The 14,131-nt window shown below is 36.8% G+C and overlaps 2 protein-coding genes across 3 annotated transcripts; both read right to left on the bottom strand.

Annotated features, from left to right (window-relative positions):
- Positions 1 to 1,609: 1,609 nt before the first annotated feature.
- On the bottom strand, positions 1,610 to 5,459 carry rdh5 (retinol dehydrogenase 5 (11-cis/9-cis)). The gene is made up of 5 exons (XM_041783466.1): positions 5,428 to 5,459; positions 4,949 to 5,271; positions 4,590 to 4,848; positions 2,648 to 2,811; positions 1,610 to 2,332 (listed from the first exon to the last, which is right to left on the bottom strand). The coding sequence occupies exons 1-5, from the start codon at positions 5,457 to 5,459 to the stop codon at positions 2,112 to 2,114; spliced, it is 999 nt and encodes a 332-aa protein (XP_041639400.1). The 3' UTR covers positions 1,610 to 2,111.
- A 2,368-nt stretch (positions 5,460 to 7,827) lies between these two features.
- On the bottom strand, positions 7,828 to 13,723 carry bloc1s1 (biogenesis of lysosomal organelles complex-1, subunit 1). 2 transcript variants are annotated; one of them, XM_041817420.1, is made up of 4 exons: positions 13,500 to 13,719; positions 13,301 to 13,373; positions 10,071 to 10,203; positions 7,828 to 8,223 (listed from the first exon to the last, which is right to left on the bottom strand). In XM_041817420.1, exons 1-4 carry the CDS (start codon positions 13,558 to 13,560, stop codon positions 8,113 to 8,115), a joined length of 378 nt encoding a protein of 125 aa, XP_041673354.1. In that variant the 5' UTR covers positions 13,561 to 13,719; the 3' UTR covers positions 7,828 to 8,112. The 2 variants fall into 2 exon arrangements, with proteins under 2 accessions (XP_041673354.1, XP_041673362.1); XM_041817428.1 differs by lacking the exon at positions 7,828 to 8,223 and adding an exon at positions 8,235 to 9,635 and having other exon boundaries at positions 13,500 to 13,723.
- Positions 13,724 to 14,131: the final 408 nt, after the last annotated feature.

Genomic DNA, 14,131 nt, shown 5'->3' with positions numbered 1-14,131 from the left:
TGTCATTGTGAAAAAACAGCATAATGGTGCCAAAGTAGTATGCATTTCTTACTATTATGAAAGAATTGCATAATATATAAGCATTTGATTTGTTGTGTAACAACACTAATCAGGCTACAAGCTCCTTTTTGTCTATTATTTTAGTCACCAGCAGCTCAACATGTTCAGTACAACCCGTCAATCTTTTCTTTGATAACTACAGTGCTTAAGTGTCAGGATCAATATTTAAAATGTTGTTAGAACAGTGCATAGCAGTGGCATATTTTTACTATGTGCAGGGTTTGATAATTTTCACTACCAAGAACCATTTCCATGAATGAATTTCAGTGTCACAGAACATAAAATGGAACAGCTGTAGCTCAGTGTGTGGGGACATGGGCTGGGAACAGGGGGGTCAAATCCTGGTTCATGTCCCGGTATAGACTTAGCCTGGAAATTGGAACTGGGGTGTGAAGAAGTGAGAGGTTCCAGTTTACCCCCTGAGCATTGCTGCCCTTCAGTAAGACACTGAAACCCCAACTGCATTGCCAGAAAATGAATGACACAGATTCCTGTGAAGCCCAACAATGAATGGTCCTGATTTTGCATTTTGTGCTTAGAGTTTCTTACAACAAATGAGTAAAAAGTTGAATTTCTCTCTTGATTGAAATGTAAACTAGAACAACCACCTGTCTGATATACGATTACCAGACAGTGAATGTACAGTGGTGGGTCTCAAGAGGGGTTGATGTGGGCTTTGACTTTCATCCATGTATTCATTCATCCATGCATCGATCAATCCATCGATGCACTTATGTATTCATCCTCCCTGCACCAATCCATCCATCCACTTCACCCCTCATAACCAGTTGGGTTGCAGGCAGCTGGAGCCTATCCCAGCTGTTATTGGGCTAGGGTGAGGTACACCAGTCACCACCCCTCCTTGTATCCTTGTAATCCCTCCTTATATGTATTCCATCCTTAAGTCAGAATGAAAATTGGTGTGAAGTTTGAAAAAAAATCCCTCAATTTAATCCGCTCTTGAGCCAGACTAAACATTAGATCAAACTTGAGAACACCCTTCAAATGGTTTTTAAGATATTGTGTTCAAGAGACTGGCCTGTACATTACAGCTGTACTTATAGACAACCCAAAAAAATGCCCACCGCCTTGCATATCATCTGCGCATGGCCACAAAGGTAATACTTTTTTAATGCCATAAATTTAAAGAGGATATGAAGTTTAAAAAAGACACACTCCTACAACAGAAGGCTTCAACTGCTTTAAATTTATGGCATTAAAAAAGTATTACCTTTGTGGCCTTGCATATCATCTGCGCATGGCCACAAAGGTAATACTTTTTTAATGCCATAAATTTAAAGCAGTTGAAGCCTTCTGTTGTAGGAGTGTGTCTTTTTTAAACTTCATATCCTCTTTAAATTAAGCAGTTTATTGCTGTTGGTTAAAATAATCTGGGTTTTTTTGTAGCTACAGGAATTTTCTATATTGTAAGAAAAAATGTGGACTTTTTAATTCACCAAAGAGTGTTTCAATTACCATGAAGAAACTGTTAAACAATAATGAAACTGAGCAACTTATTGTAAATCCTTTATTCCTGCAAATTGGTTCATATTGAACCAGACTCTATAGAACCACCATGATGTGGCTGCCCGGCCGTAATGAATGGTATAGGCATTTCTTTTATCATTGTTGACATTAGGCTGATAATTGCATCCTGATAAACACTGCTTCTTGGTAGTAGAATCCAGTTTATCTAGCCTCAGGTGGTTAGCAGCCTTCATATCAAGGAACATAAATAACAAAAGGCACAGAAGAGCATTAAACAGGAAAAAAAAACAACAAATCATACAATCAGTTAAGCAACATGGTTTCATTAATTTTGTCATATTGTCCAACTGTCTCAAGCAGACATTATAAGAGAAAAACACTTTCATGTAGCATATTTTACTCATAAAAAATGTAATAATAAATGCCCCATCTGATTACTGCATGGCCAGTGTAGATAAGGGATATGGGCATGTTTAAAGGCAAAGGATAAATTCTTTAAAGTCGACCGTAGCATTGCATCAAACCGACATAAAAAAGGCAGATCACTTTGAAGACACCACAAGTTACACGCTCTTCAAAGGACGAGGCAGCACCAGCTTAAGCCCAACATCAACTACCCAGGAAGGCATGTAAGAGAGCGGGATCCAGAGCAGCTTGGCGTCCCAGCCGGCGCTGTATCTGGTGCGAGGGTAGGCAGAGGTCAGAGCGTGCTCCATGCAGTTTGTCACCTTGCTAAGGTCGGAGTCGCAGACGGCGTTCATTATAAGGCGTTGCATCTTAATGTCTGAAATGATGATTAATGACAAGACATTTAAAAAACTTTAGTATTTTACTCCACTACATTTCTCTCTACCTAATTTACTAACTAAATGTTCCATACAGAGTCATATTCATGGTGTTTACAGTCACAGATTCATTTCGACATTATCTTTCAACCTTAATAGTATCCAGTTCCTAATGTACTTATGTCATAAGAATACTGGTTATTGTGTAGCAGCTGCTTTGGTTGGTTGTCTTCAACAAAGGTTGTGATTGTGATCAAAATGACATAAATAAAGCATAATCTTCATGTCAGATTTCAAATTTGCATCCTGCTCACATTTATCCAGGTACTTCTCCCCATAACTTTCTTTCACTTCAGGGCTGAGCTGGTTCCAGAGGCGATGCAGCTCCCTCTCGAGGGGATCAAGGCTTGTCACTTGAGTCTTGAAGAAGCCAGGTTCAATGATGCACACATTGACTCCAAAATAATGTATATCTCTCCTGAAAACAGAAACGAGAGGCAGAAATACACAGAGTAGTTTTATATAAAAAAATTAGACACACTTGAAACAAAGCTTTAATATCATAAAAAGGCTCAAGAGTTGAGTGTAAAAGAAATGGAAATGTTTATTCAATAAATAAACATAATAGTTAAAAACTACTAATGAGAGCAGAGAGAATGACCATTGTTTTCCTGTTTGCCTGGAACATTCTGAGGCTATCTGTACTATTTATAACCATCGTTAACTGGACTGAATATATGTTCCTGCTTCTAACATGTGCATCTGTTTGTCTTTTACATTACTGAAACATTATCATATATACTAAATAAGCACATCTGCCCTGGGACAATGTAACTGTAATATCTCTTTGTCCTTATAAATAAAATATTATTCTTTAAATGGAATAGACTTACTGGCTTTGCGTTAAATTGAGGCTGTTTTTGGTTCATCTAAAATTATTATAACACCCATCTACTTTGGAGATTTACTGCAGGTTTTCATGCTGTAATTTTTTGTAATTTTTGTAATTTCGTGAAGGTTTTTGTTTCTTCTTCTAAATTGAGTATAACCAAGGCTTCTTTTCATCACAATTAAATGGTCCAAAATGTTACTGCAAGGATTATCAACAGTTAAAGAGGTAAAAGGAGATCCATAACTTTGACTCTTGCCACACTGTTCTACCTTTCTGCTCATTTTTATGTAGGTTTTAAAATGTTATTATCCTCAATCAGCCTCCTATCAAAGACTCATCAAACCCTCTAGAGGCATTGGCTTCTTCCTAGGTTGGCCGGTAAAGATTTTTTTTTTTTTAATTAAAAATCCCCACAGGTGCTGAGGATTATCAGGATTTTGCAGTAAAGTCAGTCAGAAGTATGGAACGGTATACTTTCTAAAATCAGAATCACTAAATCTACTAACATCATCAAGTTCTCTACATTTCAGTTACATCTTAGTTCTTGATGCTTATATGAGAATGCTCAGTATATCACCATATAGTATTATTACTGCTAATTTTACACGGATTGTTGTCATTAATACTGTTATTGTAGCAATGTAGAAGAAAATAAGTTAAAGATGGATTTATGGTCCTGGCAGCCAAACATCTATGCCATTGACTGTTGTTGCTCGATGGATCTATTGTTACTACCTGGCTCTCTTTCTTCATCTGCCTCAATCTAAACTTGCTCATCTGATGCAGACAGCCTTAAAGGACTGAAACCCTTTCTCTGCAGTCAGTGTATAAGAAGTCTGTTCTCAGGAGAGCACAGCAAGTATTGTCTGATCCGTCTCACATCCTCTACCCTGAGAATGAACTTTTACCGTCTGGTAGGTGATACAGAGTCTACCAAAAGTAAACTCAACAATTTTAAAAAATATGTTCATGCCCACATCGATTAGGATTTTAAATAATGTTTCTTGAGGCTGCCGGATAGTGCAATAACATCATGGTGTTCTCTGTTCTCTTATCTTTTACCTTTACATTTTATCTTGTTGTATTTTATCTTTGTCTAATTTTTATCTATTATTTATATGAGAATCACCATATTGTCCTGTTATACTGTGATGTCGTGCACCTTTTCACAATTGCTTGTATAATATAAAATTGAGTTATATTGTATTGGATTGTATTGTCTCAGTGCTTTAAAATCTTTTTCTCTAAACATTCTTTAAACTAACCTTTGAGTGCACATTTTAAAACTCTCTTTAGTCCTATATATATAAATTTACTGATTCTTATATCATGCTATAACGTTGGTGTGCCTGCATAAATCTCACCTGAGGCAGTCAGAGAAACACTCCACTGCAAACTTGGAGATGCAGTAGCCGCCACCATTTGCAGCCACCCTGCCCAGCACTGATGCTACATTCACGACACGTCCCCGAGCCATTTTAATGAGTGGCAGGAAGATCATTGTCATGGCAATCAATCCGTTCATGTTGACTTTCAGTGTGCTGTGGTAATCCTCCACTTTCATCCACTCTGAGGGACCCATTGGTAATGAGCGTCCAGCATTGTTCACAATACCCCAAAGTCCTACAAAGAAAATAAGACAAAAGATGGAGGAACATTATTTGTGTTAGAGAAGTTCCTTGATAAATAAGAGAATAAAACATAAAACGTAATCATCTTTTACCCTTTTCTCCAACCTCCTTCTTGGTCCACTCCATGGCTTTCTCAATGCTGTCCTGATTGGTCACATCCAGCAAGACGGTTTTTAAATGAGGCCCTGCAGCCCTTTTCAGATCATCAGCTCCCTTTTCTGTGAGGCAGCCTGCCAGAACACGGAAACCTTTCCGATCCAGCTTCTTGCACAGCAGGTTTCCAAACCCAGAGTCACAGCCGGTCACAAAAACATACTTTTCAGAAATGTTGTCAATCTCTACGCTGTCCCTGTACAGCCATATGAGAATCCACAAAACAACAAAGGTACCACCGACGTACAATGCTGCATTTTCCCTAAAAAGAGAGCAGAGAGGAGATGTTAAGACAGGATGAAAGACGGGATGAGATTTTTTAAAAATGTCTCTACATTTGCAAGCTTGGAGGTTAAAAGGTTAGGCTACTGCTGCCAAATGATTGCCAAAAATATGGTACTGCAGTTGTTTTTCTTACCCTAAAAGGTTGAAGACAGCCTGGATATCCATGCTGCTGCAGGGATCACAGTTTGGCTCTTATCACCTGGAGAACTTGCTGGAAAAATAAGATGTAGAGCAATCGGTTTTAACAATACAATAAAGGCAAACCTTACTTCCTTCCGTTTTGGAATGAAAAGTATAAATACACAGACTTAATTCAAGGATCCTAATTAGCAAATCCCCTCTTGATTTGAAAGTATTTGACGTTTTATCAAGGCTTTGTCCTGGTTTATTGAACCTCTCTGAAAGCGAAGGGACACAATGAGTTTGTTCTTCGAGGACCTGGAATAGAGGTGCCTGTATTACAGAGCTGCTGTGGGCACATGAGAAATCTTTGGATAATACTCTTATGGGAGGAAGAAAGGCATCTGACCCCCAGGAGGGAGGGGTGCATTGTGCATAAATTTAATGCCCATGACAGAGCTGCTTAAGCCGCCCATTGCTGAAAACCAATTAGTTTTCTGTCCTATTAGAGAAAAACAAGACAGAAAAGATCCAAAGGATAATAACATCAATGATATTACATTTCCTGCAGACTTCAGTTAGATACAGTGAGGCTTACAGATGCTGTTGGGATGAGAACATGAATTAAAACTAAATGATCCTGTAAAATCACAGGTTATGAAATTTGTAATACTGCACCATTAATTTTTAATTCTGACGGAATATGGCAGAGTAAATGAAGTGTTCATATAAATCAGTACAGTTAAATTAAACAAATTAGCCTCAATTTTACATAAATTAAAATTAATCATTAATTCAACTGTCCTTTGATGTATCTGCAACATGAAAAGTTGTACAAAACCATCAGGAAAGGAATACATTTGTTTAAAAAGACTTTCAAACATGCATGAAAGAGAGAGCAAGTTAACTGCAATTAAATATTGATATAGATGTCTATTTAAAGAAATACAATCCTACCTTTTCCTCTTATTGTGATTAGTCTCCAGAAGTTTTCTGTCCTCTTCTCTTTCCCTTTCTGCGTATTCCTGTCTTTACTCACAGAGACTGGTCAGAGAGAGGCTTTATCCCAGCAGTTTATCCCTTAAGACAAGTTGGCAATTGGTAATCCCCAATCTGTAACCGCTTGTTTTTTTTTGCATGTGTGTTTAAGAAGGAAAAAAGAGGAGGGAATTGCGAAAAAAAATTCTGAGCTTGGATTTCAAAGAGCTATTTTTAGATACTGTAATTTCTCACAGTGCATTATATACTTTGAAATTTTATCAGGTGCTTTTATTTATTGGAGTATCCCACTGTGGTTCCTTGTCATAAGTGCTTTATGTTGTAAGACTGTTAAATAAAGTAACCTCACATGTTAAGGCTTTGTGCATTACTTCTAAAACGTGCATGTGTATGTATATAATCTCAACGGCTTATTCAGTTCACTGACTTACTGTTTGAGCTTTGAAAGTGTTAACACTATATGGTGTGCTCTTTAACTTAGTTTGTATATACTGCTGTTGCATGTATTGTTAATAATCTACTCATACTTTAGCCAAACAGTTATTATATTTTGTCTTATCAATCCATTACTTTAGCAAAACCCAAGTGTAATAAGCAAAGCATTTACAAAAGTTGCTTCACATTTAACTCAACAGGACTTTGAAAAAATGCCTCAAACTTGCACTAAAGAGATTCTGTCAAAGTATTAGCATGGGCAGCGATATATATCAGCAGTAGGATTATGGACCTTAGGAAAGGCTTTTTTTCCTTAAAAAAAAAAAAAATCAGGCATACTTTCTCACAATGGAGGACTCTGTGTCCATTTTTATTCAAATGTTGATTTTCTTTTCTAGTTGTACACAATGAATTAACAGAGTAATAGGTTACCGAAAACACATGCTCTCACACGCAGGACCACAGCAGCCTCGTGCAGCATGACATAACTTCCCTTCACGTCACACATTCCTTTAATGGTCCAATCCCTGCAGCAGGGCAAATATTTATCCAGTATTTAGTAGCTTTGTTACAAAATTGCACCTCCTAATTAAGACCTAGAAGGTCTTATAGTATTACTTTGTCATTTGGACTTATGCCCTCCAATTGTGTAATGGTCATGATTACACCTGATGCCACATACCAATGTGAGAGCAAGATATAGTTAAGAAATTAAGTTTTTTTTTTATTGTTATTCACATATGAAGAGTGCATCTTCAGGTCAGGACTCTGGCAGGTATTTTCCTATGGTTTAGTTAGATTTTAGTCTTTTCATTGAATATTTTTCCCCCTCAAATTATGGTTTCTGTGATGCTCTTTTCAATTTCTTTTGAACATCATTTGTAATAAGCCCTTATGTGCACTATATAAAAATGTATATATCAATTCTAGAGGTAGATTTATATATTTTAACACCGTCCCATCAGAGAAAGACACTTAGGATTTTTTAAACTTTATTCAAAATAATGTTCCATTGTTTAATTTAACGGTAACAAAATCTTAAGTGAACCTGTCTTACAAAAACAGCAGTCATCACTGCACATAAACATACAATACATAAACATAGCCATATTTCAGGTGTCAAGTGCATAGAAGAAGCCGTAATCTTTGGCCCCTCATGCCTAGCACAAGCAGGTGAACTACATCTATACAAAAAGGCATGAAGACAAACAAGTAAACAAGATTTCTGTCTTTCCAGTTTAGTTTCAGCATCCCACCGTGTTCTTTATGAGGATGCTGTCTGAAGCTGACCCTTGTGAACGTATTCCAGAGCTGTGGCGATTGTCCTCATGTCCATCTCTATACTGCGGGCCCAGTTCTCAACATCGCCAATTTCCTTTTCAAAAGAAAGAAACAGAAACAGGATCAAACAACCTCTGTGTGCATGTCCAAATCTCATCTATCATCTGAACCAGCAACTGGTAGGTTTGTCAGCATTTCCAGTTTTTCTTTCTTGCAGATTCTCCCTGTGAAGATGACACAAGCTGGTTGTGGAAGTGGAAGCTCATTTATGAATTGCTTTTAGCACTGTAAAATCCGCTCTGATCCAGGACCTGTGACAAGGCCCTTTAATAAAACTAATGTGCTTTCCAGGTCTATCTGATAAATAGTGGTCAGGGTTAATGAGTTGCGCAGCAAGACAAATTCCGTGTCACTTTTTTTAATATTAGGGCTATAATAAAACAGTAAATGTGATGACAGAGGGTCATACATTGAGTTCAACTTACTCATTTAGTCTTAAACACATACAGCATCCAGTCTGATTAAACGTTAAATGCTTTTAAGTGTTGCTCTCCATGATAACAGAGGCCTTATGTTTCTCTACCAACATAATAAAAGCTACCAAGAGGATTTTAAGAATGGTTATGAAAAAAACTGAATTAAATTTGGGTAAATGAGCTTCCCATGCAAATGAGACCATAAGCATTACTGATTATACTACCAAAGGATAGAGTACTTTGCAGCAAACTACCAAAACAGACTTCTTTAAAACCTGTCTCAATTCATAGATATTTGATGAGGGATGAATTTGACTTATAACATAAAACAGGAGATTTTTGGTTAAAAAAGATGTGACAAAAAGCATTAATTTGAGATAAGAGAAACTGATATGGTCACAGGGGGGCGCCAAATTCACCAAAACAGAAAATTTCTCTCAGAGGCTTTAGTGATGATAATAAAACTAACAATTCACTTAAAAATGAAGCACTTTTTAAGTGCTGTGCAAAGATCAAAAATATGAAAATCACAACAGCTAAACATTCACATTTTAGATGTACTTCAGGCCAAAGATTTGCAGCTGCAACTGGGCTCCCCCAGATGCACTCATTTTATATCAATGACCCATGGTTCTTCAGTTTCCACTTCCTCTTTTCATGCCTATCTTGTACCTGCATATAACTTGTAGTGACAATATAAATGGGGAAAGTAACAGTAAGTTACTTGCTACTGTTGCAATAATGCTTTGCCAAAAAAGTGGAAATATACATAAGCGTGGATCCAGACTTTGGAGCTATACATGGTTGCTTCAATGGAATAGCCAGGGGGGCTTGGGCCAATTCATGCCTTGAGCCTGGGGCTAGAGATGACAAGCTAATTTGCTATCTACAAGGTGCTGACTTGCTGATGTAACACAGATGACGAGAAATGGCTCATTTCAGACACAGCTGAAAGTGCCAAAACTCTCAAAACGTTTGCAAATCTCTGGTATGATTACAGTTTAGATTTACTGTTCCATAAAGTTGGGGCCTGGAATGAAAGAGACACAAAAGATAGACTTCAAAATGTATTCTTTAGAACACAATAAACCTGAAATTACAGTAATCCAATCTTGAAAACACAAATGGGTGGTTAAGGACCTCAGTGTCCTTAGAAGACAGGATTGGCCTAATCAAAGTTATGGTCTAAGGTGAAATAAGGCTACCCATGTCACCTCTTATATAGGACTCAAGCAATGCTAGCCTGCAAAGAACTCTGTCTCTGAATGGCTGTGTAATTCATTACAGAGACAGAGTAATATGATCATAGAAACGACTCGGCCTTGCTGGTCTGATAACCACCGGTTCTGACTTGTAAGATCAACAACAACCAGGTCCAAGCAGCAGCTAAATCAAATTCATTTTCTTGTTCCATTGAATTGACAACTAAATTGGATTTATTTCTTCTCATAAAACTGTATCTTACCTTTAGGGCCTGATTGAAACCCTCCACCATACTGATCCATTGAGCAGTTTGTTTGGAGAATTGGCTCGCTTGCACTTGGAGAGTCTTTACTTCATGGTCCAGTTTACGCTGATTTACGTACGCCTGAGCAACTCTAAACAACAGGAAGAAACACAAGAGATTAGTTCAACAGTTTTTGAATATTATTTTTGTGGGATTTTTACCTTAAATGGACAGGATGACTGAAAGGAGACATGAAAATTACTCAAAACCTATATTCATGTTATATACAGTTCAGGGATGTCCCGATCGTATGTATCGGATCGGAGCCAATAGAAGCATTTTTAATTGATCGGAGATCAGCAGTTTGATCAACAAGTACCAAGTACCCTCAAGAGAGCGATAGGGCAAAAAAGATAACAGAAAAAGTGGTTGAATTCTTTACTTTGGACAATCATCCCATCTCCATTGTGGAGAATTTGGGTTTTTGTTGTCTTCTTGAGCTTTTAGACCCACACTATGCCCTGCCGTGTAGACATTACATTACTGACACTGCTTTACTGGAGCTGTACAACAAAGTACGTGACAGTATACTAAAGATATTCAATGTTAAAAAATCGAATCAAGATCGGAGGCCAAAAGTGCTGATCAGGACAACCTAATACAGTATATACAAAACTATTTTTTCCATTAAAATACAGCTGAAAATCAATGTTTGCATCCTACATAAAAAAAAATCATGTTGATTGTTTTGGTTCAATAAAAGCTTTCACAGCATTATTTGTGTATTTATAGTTGTTAAAGTTGTGTTAGAGTCATGTTAGACATATTTGGTAGGCCCTGCCAAGAAAGGATTGATATTTTTATAAGACAAAATGGTGTTTGTGGAGGGTGTAACAGCATGCCCTCTGAGTTTGGTTGGTTTGGTTTCCTGGTTCAGCAGCCAATAGGCAGAGTCAGGAGGACCATTAGTGGACTGAGTAGTTAACTATGCATACTTGTGTTAATCAGGCCTCAGCTTATTTATGTAGCTTCCACTCTAACATCTCTCCTCTCTCCCTCCCAGGCCTCCACCAGCTGGTTGGGTTTTGTTTGCACTCGACAATACTCCACACACATCCATACATCGCTTCACAATTACAGACTTACATAATTATGATTATCTTAACTTTAATTTGTAACAAATTAACTTCTTTTAAAACTTGTTCCAGGTATGACTCCTCTTCTTTGTCACCTACTCTGAGCCAGTTTGTGACAATGGATACTCAGATGTGTATTTCTAATTTAATGGCAGTGTTCTATCAGGTAATGGCATATGGAATATTTTTCTACATATACATACATATGTATGCCATTATTGTCAAAACTTCACTCACTTGGTTACTTCACTTCTCATTCCTTTATCTATAATTTTCAAAAATTGTTTCTTTGAATTCTAACTTTATCATAGATATGTTATAATAAACTTTATTTTATCCTTTTAAAATATTTACATAACGAATGTCCTTTGGGATCAATATAGCCTTGTCTTATGCAGCAAAAATGTTCACATAATTAAGAATTCTCTAGAAGTACTGTTAACATTTCATATTCACCGACAATAAAAATCATGTCTCACCATCACCTTCACAATTATAAAATGCTGTGTTGGTTGAATGAGAAAGATGTCTGCAACAACAGTTAAACATATCAATCTGAGTTTGTTTTTATTTAATTAAGAACACTGCTACATATACCGTATACCTAAATGTAGGGATTTGCTGTGTCTTTTCTGTTCATCATTTGTTTCAGTTCATCCCTTCAGTTTCTTGACTTTGAATAATAAATATCAGGCTGTTTATTGGTTTTATCGTGAATAACAATGTTATAATCTTTTGGATAGTAGGTCACTTTAATGAGGAAACAACTCAAACATGAAGGTTTTTTTTTCACAGTAGATCCAATTAAAATCAATTTTGTCCAAATTTCCTACAGAATATTTTGATTATAACTATGAGATGGACAAAAAAAAATCTGTATCATCAGGCAGAGGAGCAGTCTCAGATCTATACAAGCTGCTGGTTCACTCCTCCTCAAATCCCTACTCTAAGACTCAGTCACAATGAGAACATGATTTAGGGGTTACATTTACTTCAGTAGAGTGGGGAAGATTTTGAGGGACTTTAAAACAGGCTCAAAGTCAGTCGGAGGTAGAGTTATACAGTTGAAAATCCTCCACACAGCATATAGCACTCCCTATAGATTAAGTAAAAATAGATCCAAGTGTTCAAATCTTTGTTGGCATGGTTGTGGACAAGTGGGGACTTGTTTTCATATGCTGCAACACTGCCCTGCAGGTAGGTCTTTTTGGTACTAAGTCTGTAAGTTAACCTCAGTAATTCTTATTAATGTAAATATTGCTCCATGTCCAGCTGAGTTTCTGCTGGGACACGGGGCTGCACAGCTAAAAACAAGACAAGACAGAAAAACGGCTGGTTCAGGATTTTTGGCTGCCAAAATAATTATTTTGGCCAAATAGAAATTTTATGAACAAAAATGTTTACCAAAGGAAGCTTGGATTCTTGAGTTTTTTAATCTCCTTGGTATGAAGGGCAGCAGATATATTAAACAATACTCATTTTGAGACTGAACCCATTTCAGGTGTGGGAATGCATCTCAGCATTACACATAATAATTTAAATCAAATCAGATCAGTTATGAGAAATTCTGTGTTTCTGTCTTATTCCAAAACTTGTTTCAGTCCTGTGCAGGAAAATTTGGAACTTTTGATGATGAAGAAATATTTAACTAGGTGGTAGTATATGCACTCTGTGATGGCATTGGTCATAGTTATGGTTTTGATTTGCGTGTAACCCTGTCATATATACATGAAAAGGTATAAAAGAAAAATATTTCTGACATGCCACAGACCATATAAACTGTGAAAATTAATACAGATTAATAAATAAACAATTTTGAGGTTATTAGTAGACTTAAAGTAAACGATGAAACAATTTTAATATAGCATTTGATGCATGATTAATGGCTCTTTTGCACCTGCAGTTGATTAATTACCATTTGAAAGGAAAAATGACAAAATACAGGAAAGTTTGTGCTAGATTAAAACTATATAGTTGGGGAGGATATCAGGATTTCTGTTGACCTGTCACAAACTCAGGTAGCATCATTTTAACGACTGAGAATCTAAACCTTCAACAACAGCGGAGATGGAGATAAACCTCGGTAAACAAAAAACAAAGTAGCAGACATACCCAACATTGAGGTGGTCAACCAGAGCTTCTGTCAGACAAGTGGCAGCTGCAATAGCTTCACGTCTGCGTCTCTCTGTGCAAGCAAAAGAAACATCAAAGACAAACATATACATTATAAAGGACAACGAGGTCTTTAAAATCTCTGAGTCTACATTGTTTTTAGCATATTAGCATGCTAGCTATGAAGCTAATGTCTGACCCTGTAGCTCTTTTCTTTCATTTTGCTTCGCCTGGTGCTCCTTCAGTAGACGAGACAACATCTTTAGTGGCCTTTAATGCTATTTCACAAATATAAATAATTCTGTGTTAGCTATCTGACTAACATGGCTTTCATTAGCGAAGAGTCAGAGATGCTAACAGCTGACTAGTGTAACGGCTATCACGAGACCAAGCTCGAGAACGACAGGGGTGGGCGGGTCCAAAATGGCGGCTCGAGATTTATTATCGATATTAAAAAAAGGTTATGTCATTAATTCACACAACAAGAAGGTAGATAATCTGACCAGATAGCTGAGTACATTGTAATATACAGTTTAGAAGCCGTAACACTTTTAAGCCATCATTTAATTGTTAAAATTTGTTTAATGGTGATGTCAGTATCAATTTCAACGTTTTTCCGTTAGTGCTTTCAAAATAAGATTTAATTTTAAATGTACCTTAATTGCTGCCCCAGTCGCATCTACATTTAAAGCTTCCAGATTTTACGAAGAAGGCACTATAAAAACCTTTTAGAGGCCTTTTATAGCTTTAAACACTTAACAGCATTAACCTTTGAATATGATTGTAATTAAGTACATGTAAGTGTAAAAGGCTGACAACAAAAATAAAGTT

Source organism: Cheilinus undulatus, linkage group 3, assembly GCF_018320785.1.
Source record: "Cheilinus undulatus linkage group 3, ASM1832078v1, whole genome shotgun sequence".
Classification (NCBI taxonomy): domain Eukaryota; kingdom Metazoa; phylum Chordata; class Actinopteri; order Labriformes; family Labridae; genus Cheilinus; species Cheilinus undulatus.
This window is presented reverse-complemented; position numbering and strand designations above follow the sequence as displayed.

Coding starts and splice junctions, on each gene's coding strand:
- rdh5 (XM_041783466.1), bottom strand. CDS start 5,459: ATGGATATCCAGGCTGTCTTCAACCTTTTAGG. Junction 5,272..5,427: donor GCTGTCTTCAACCTTTTAGG/GTAAGAAAAACA, acceptor CTCTCTTTTTAG/GGAAAATGCAGCATTGTACG. Junction 4,849..4,948: donor GAAGGAGGTTGGAGAAAAGG/GTAAAAGATGAT, acceptor TTTTCTTTGTAG/GACTTTGGGGTATTGTGAAC.
- bloc1s1 (XM_041817420.1), bottom strand. CDS start 13,560: ATGTTGTCTCGTCTACTGAAGGAGCACCAGGCGAAGCAAAATGAAAGA. Junction 13,374..13,499: donor TGAAAGAAAAGAGCTACAGG/GTCAGACATTAG, acceptor TTGCTTGCACAG/AGAGACGCAGACGTGAAGCT. Junction 8,224..10,070: donor GTTTCAATCAGGCCCTAAAG/GTAAGATACAGT, acceptor TCTTTTGAAAAG/GAAATTGGCGATGTTGAGAA.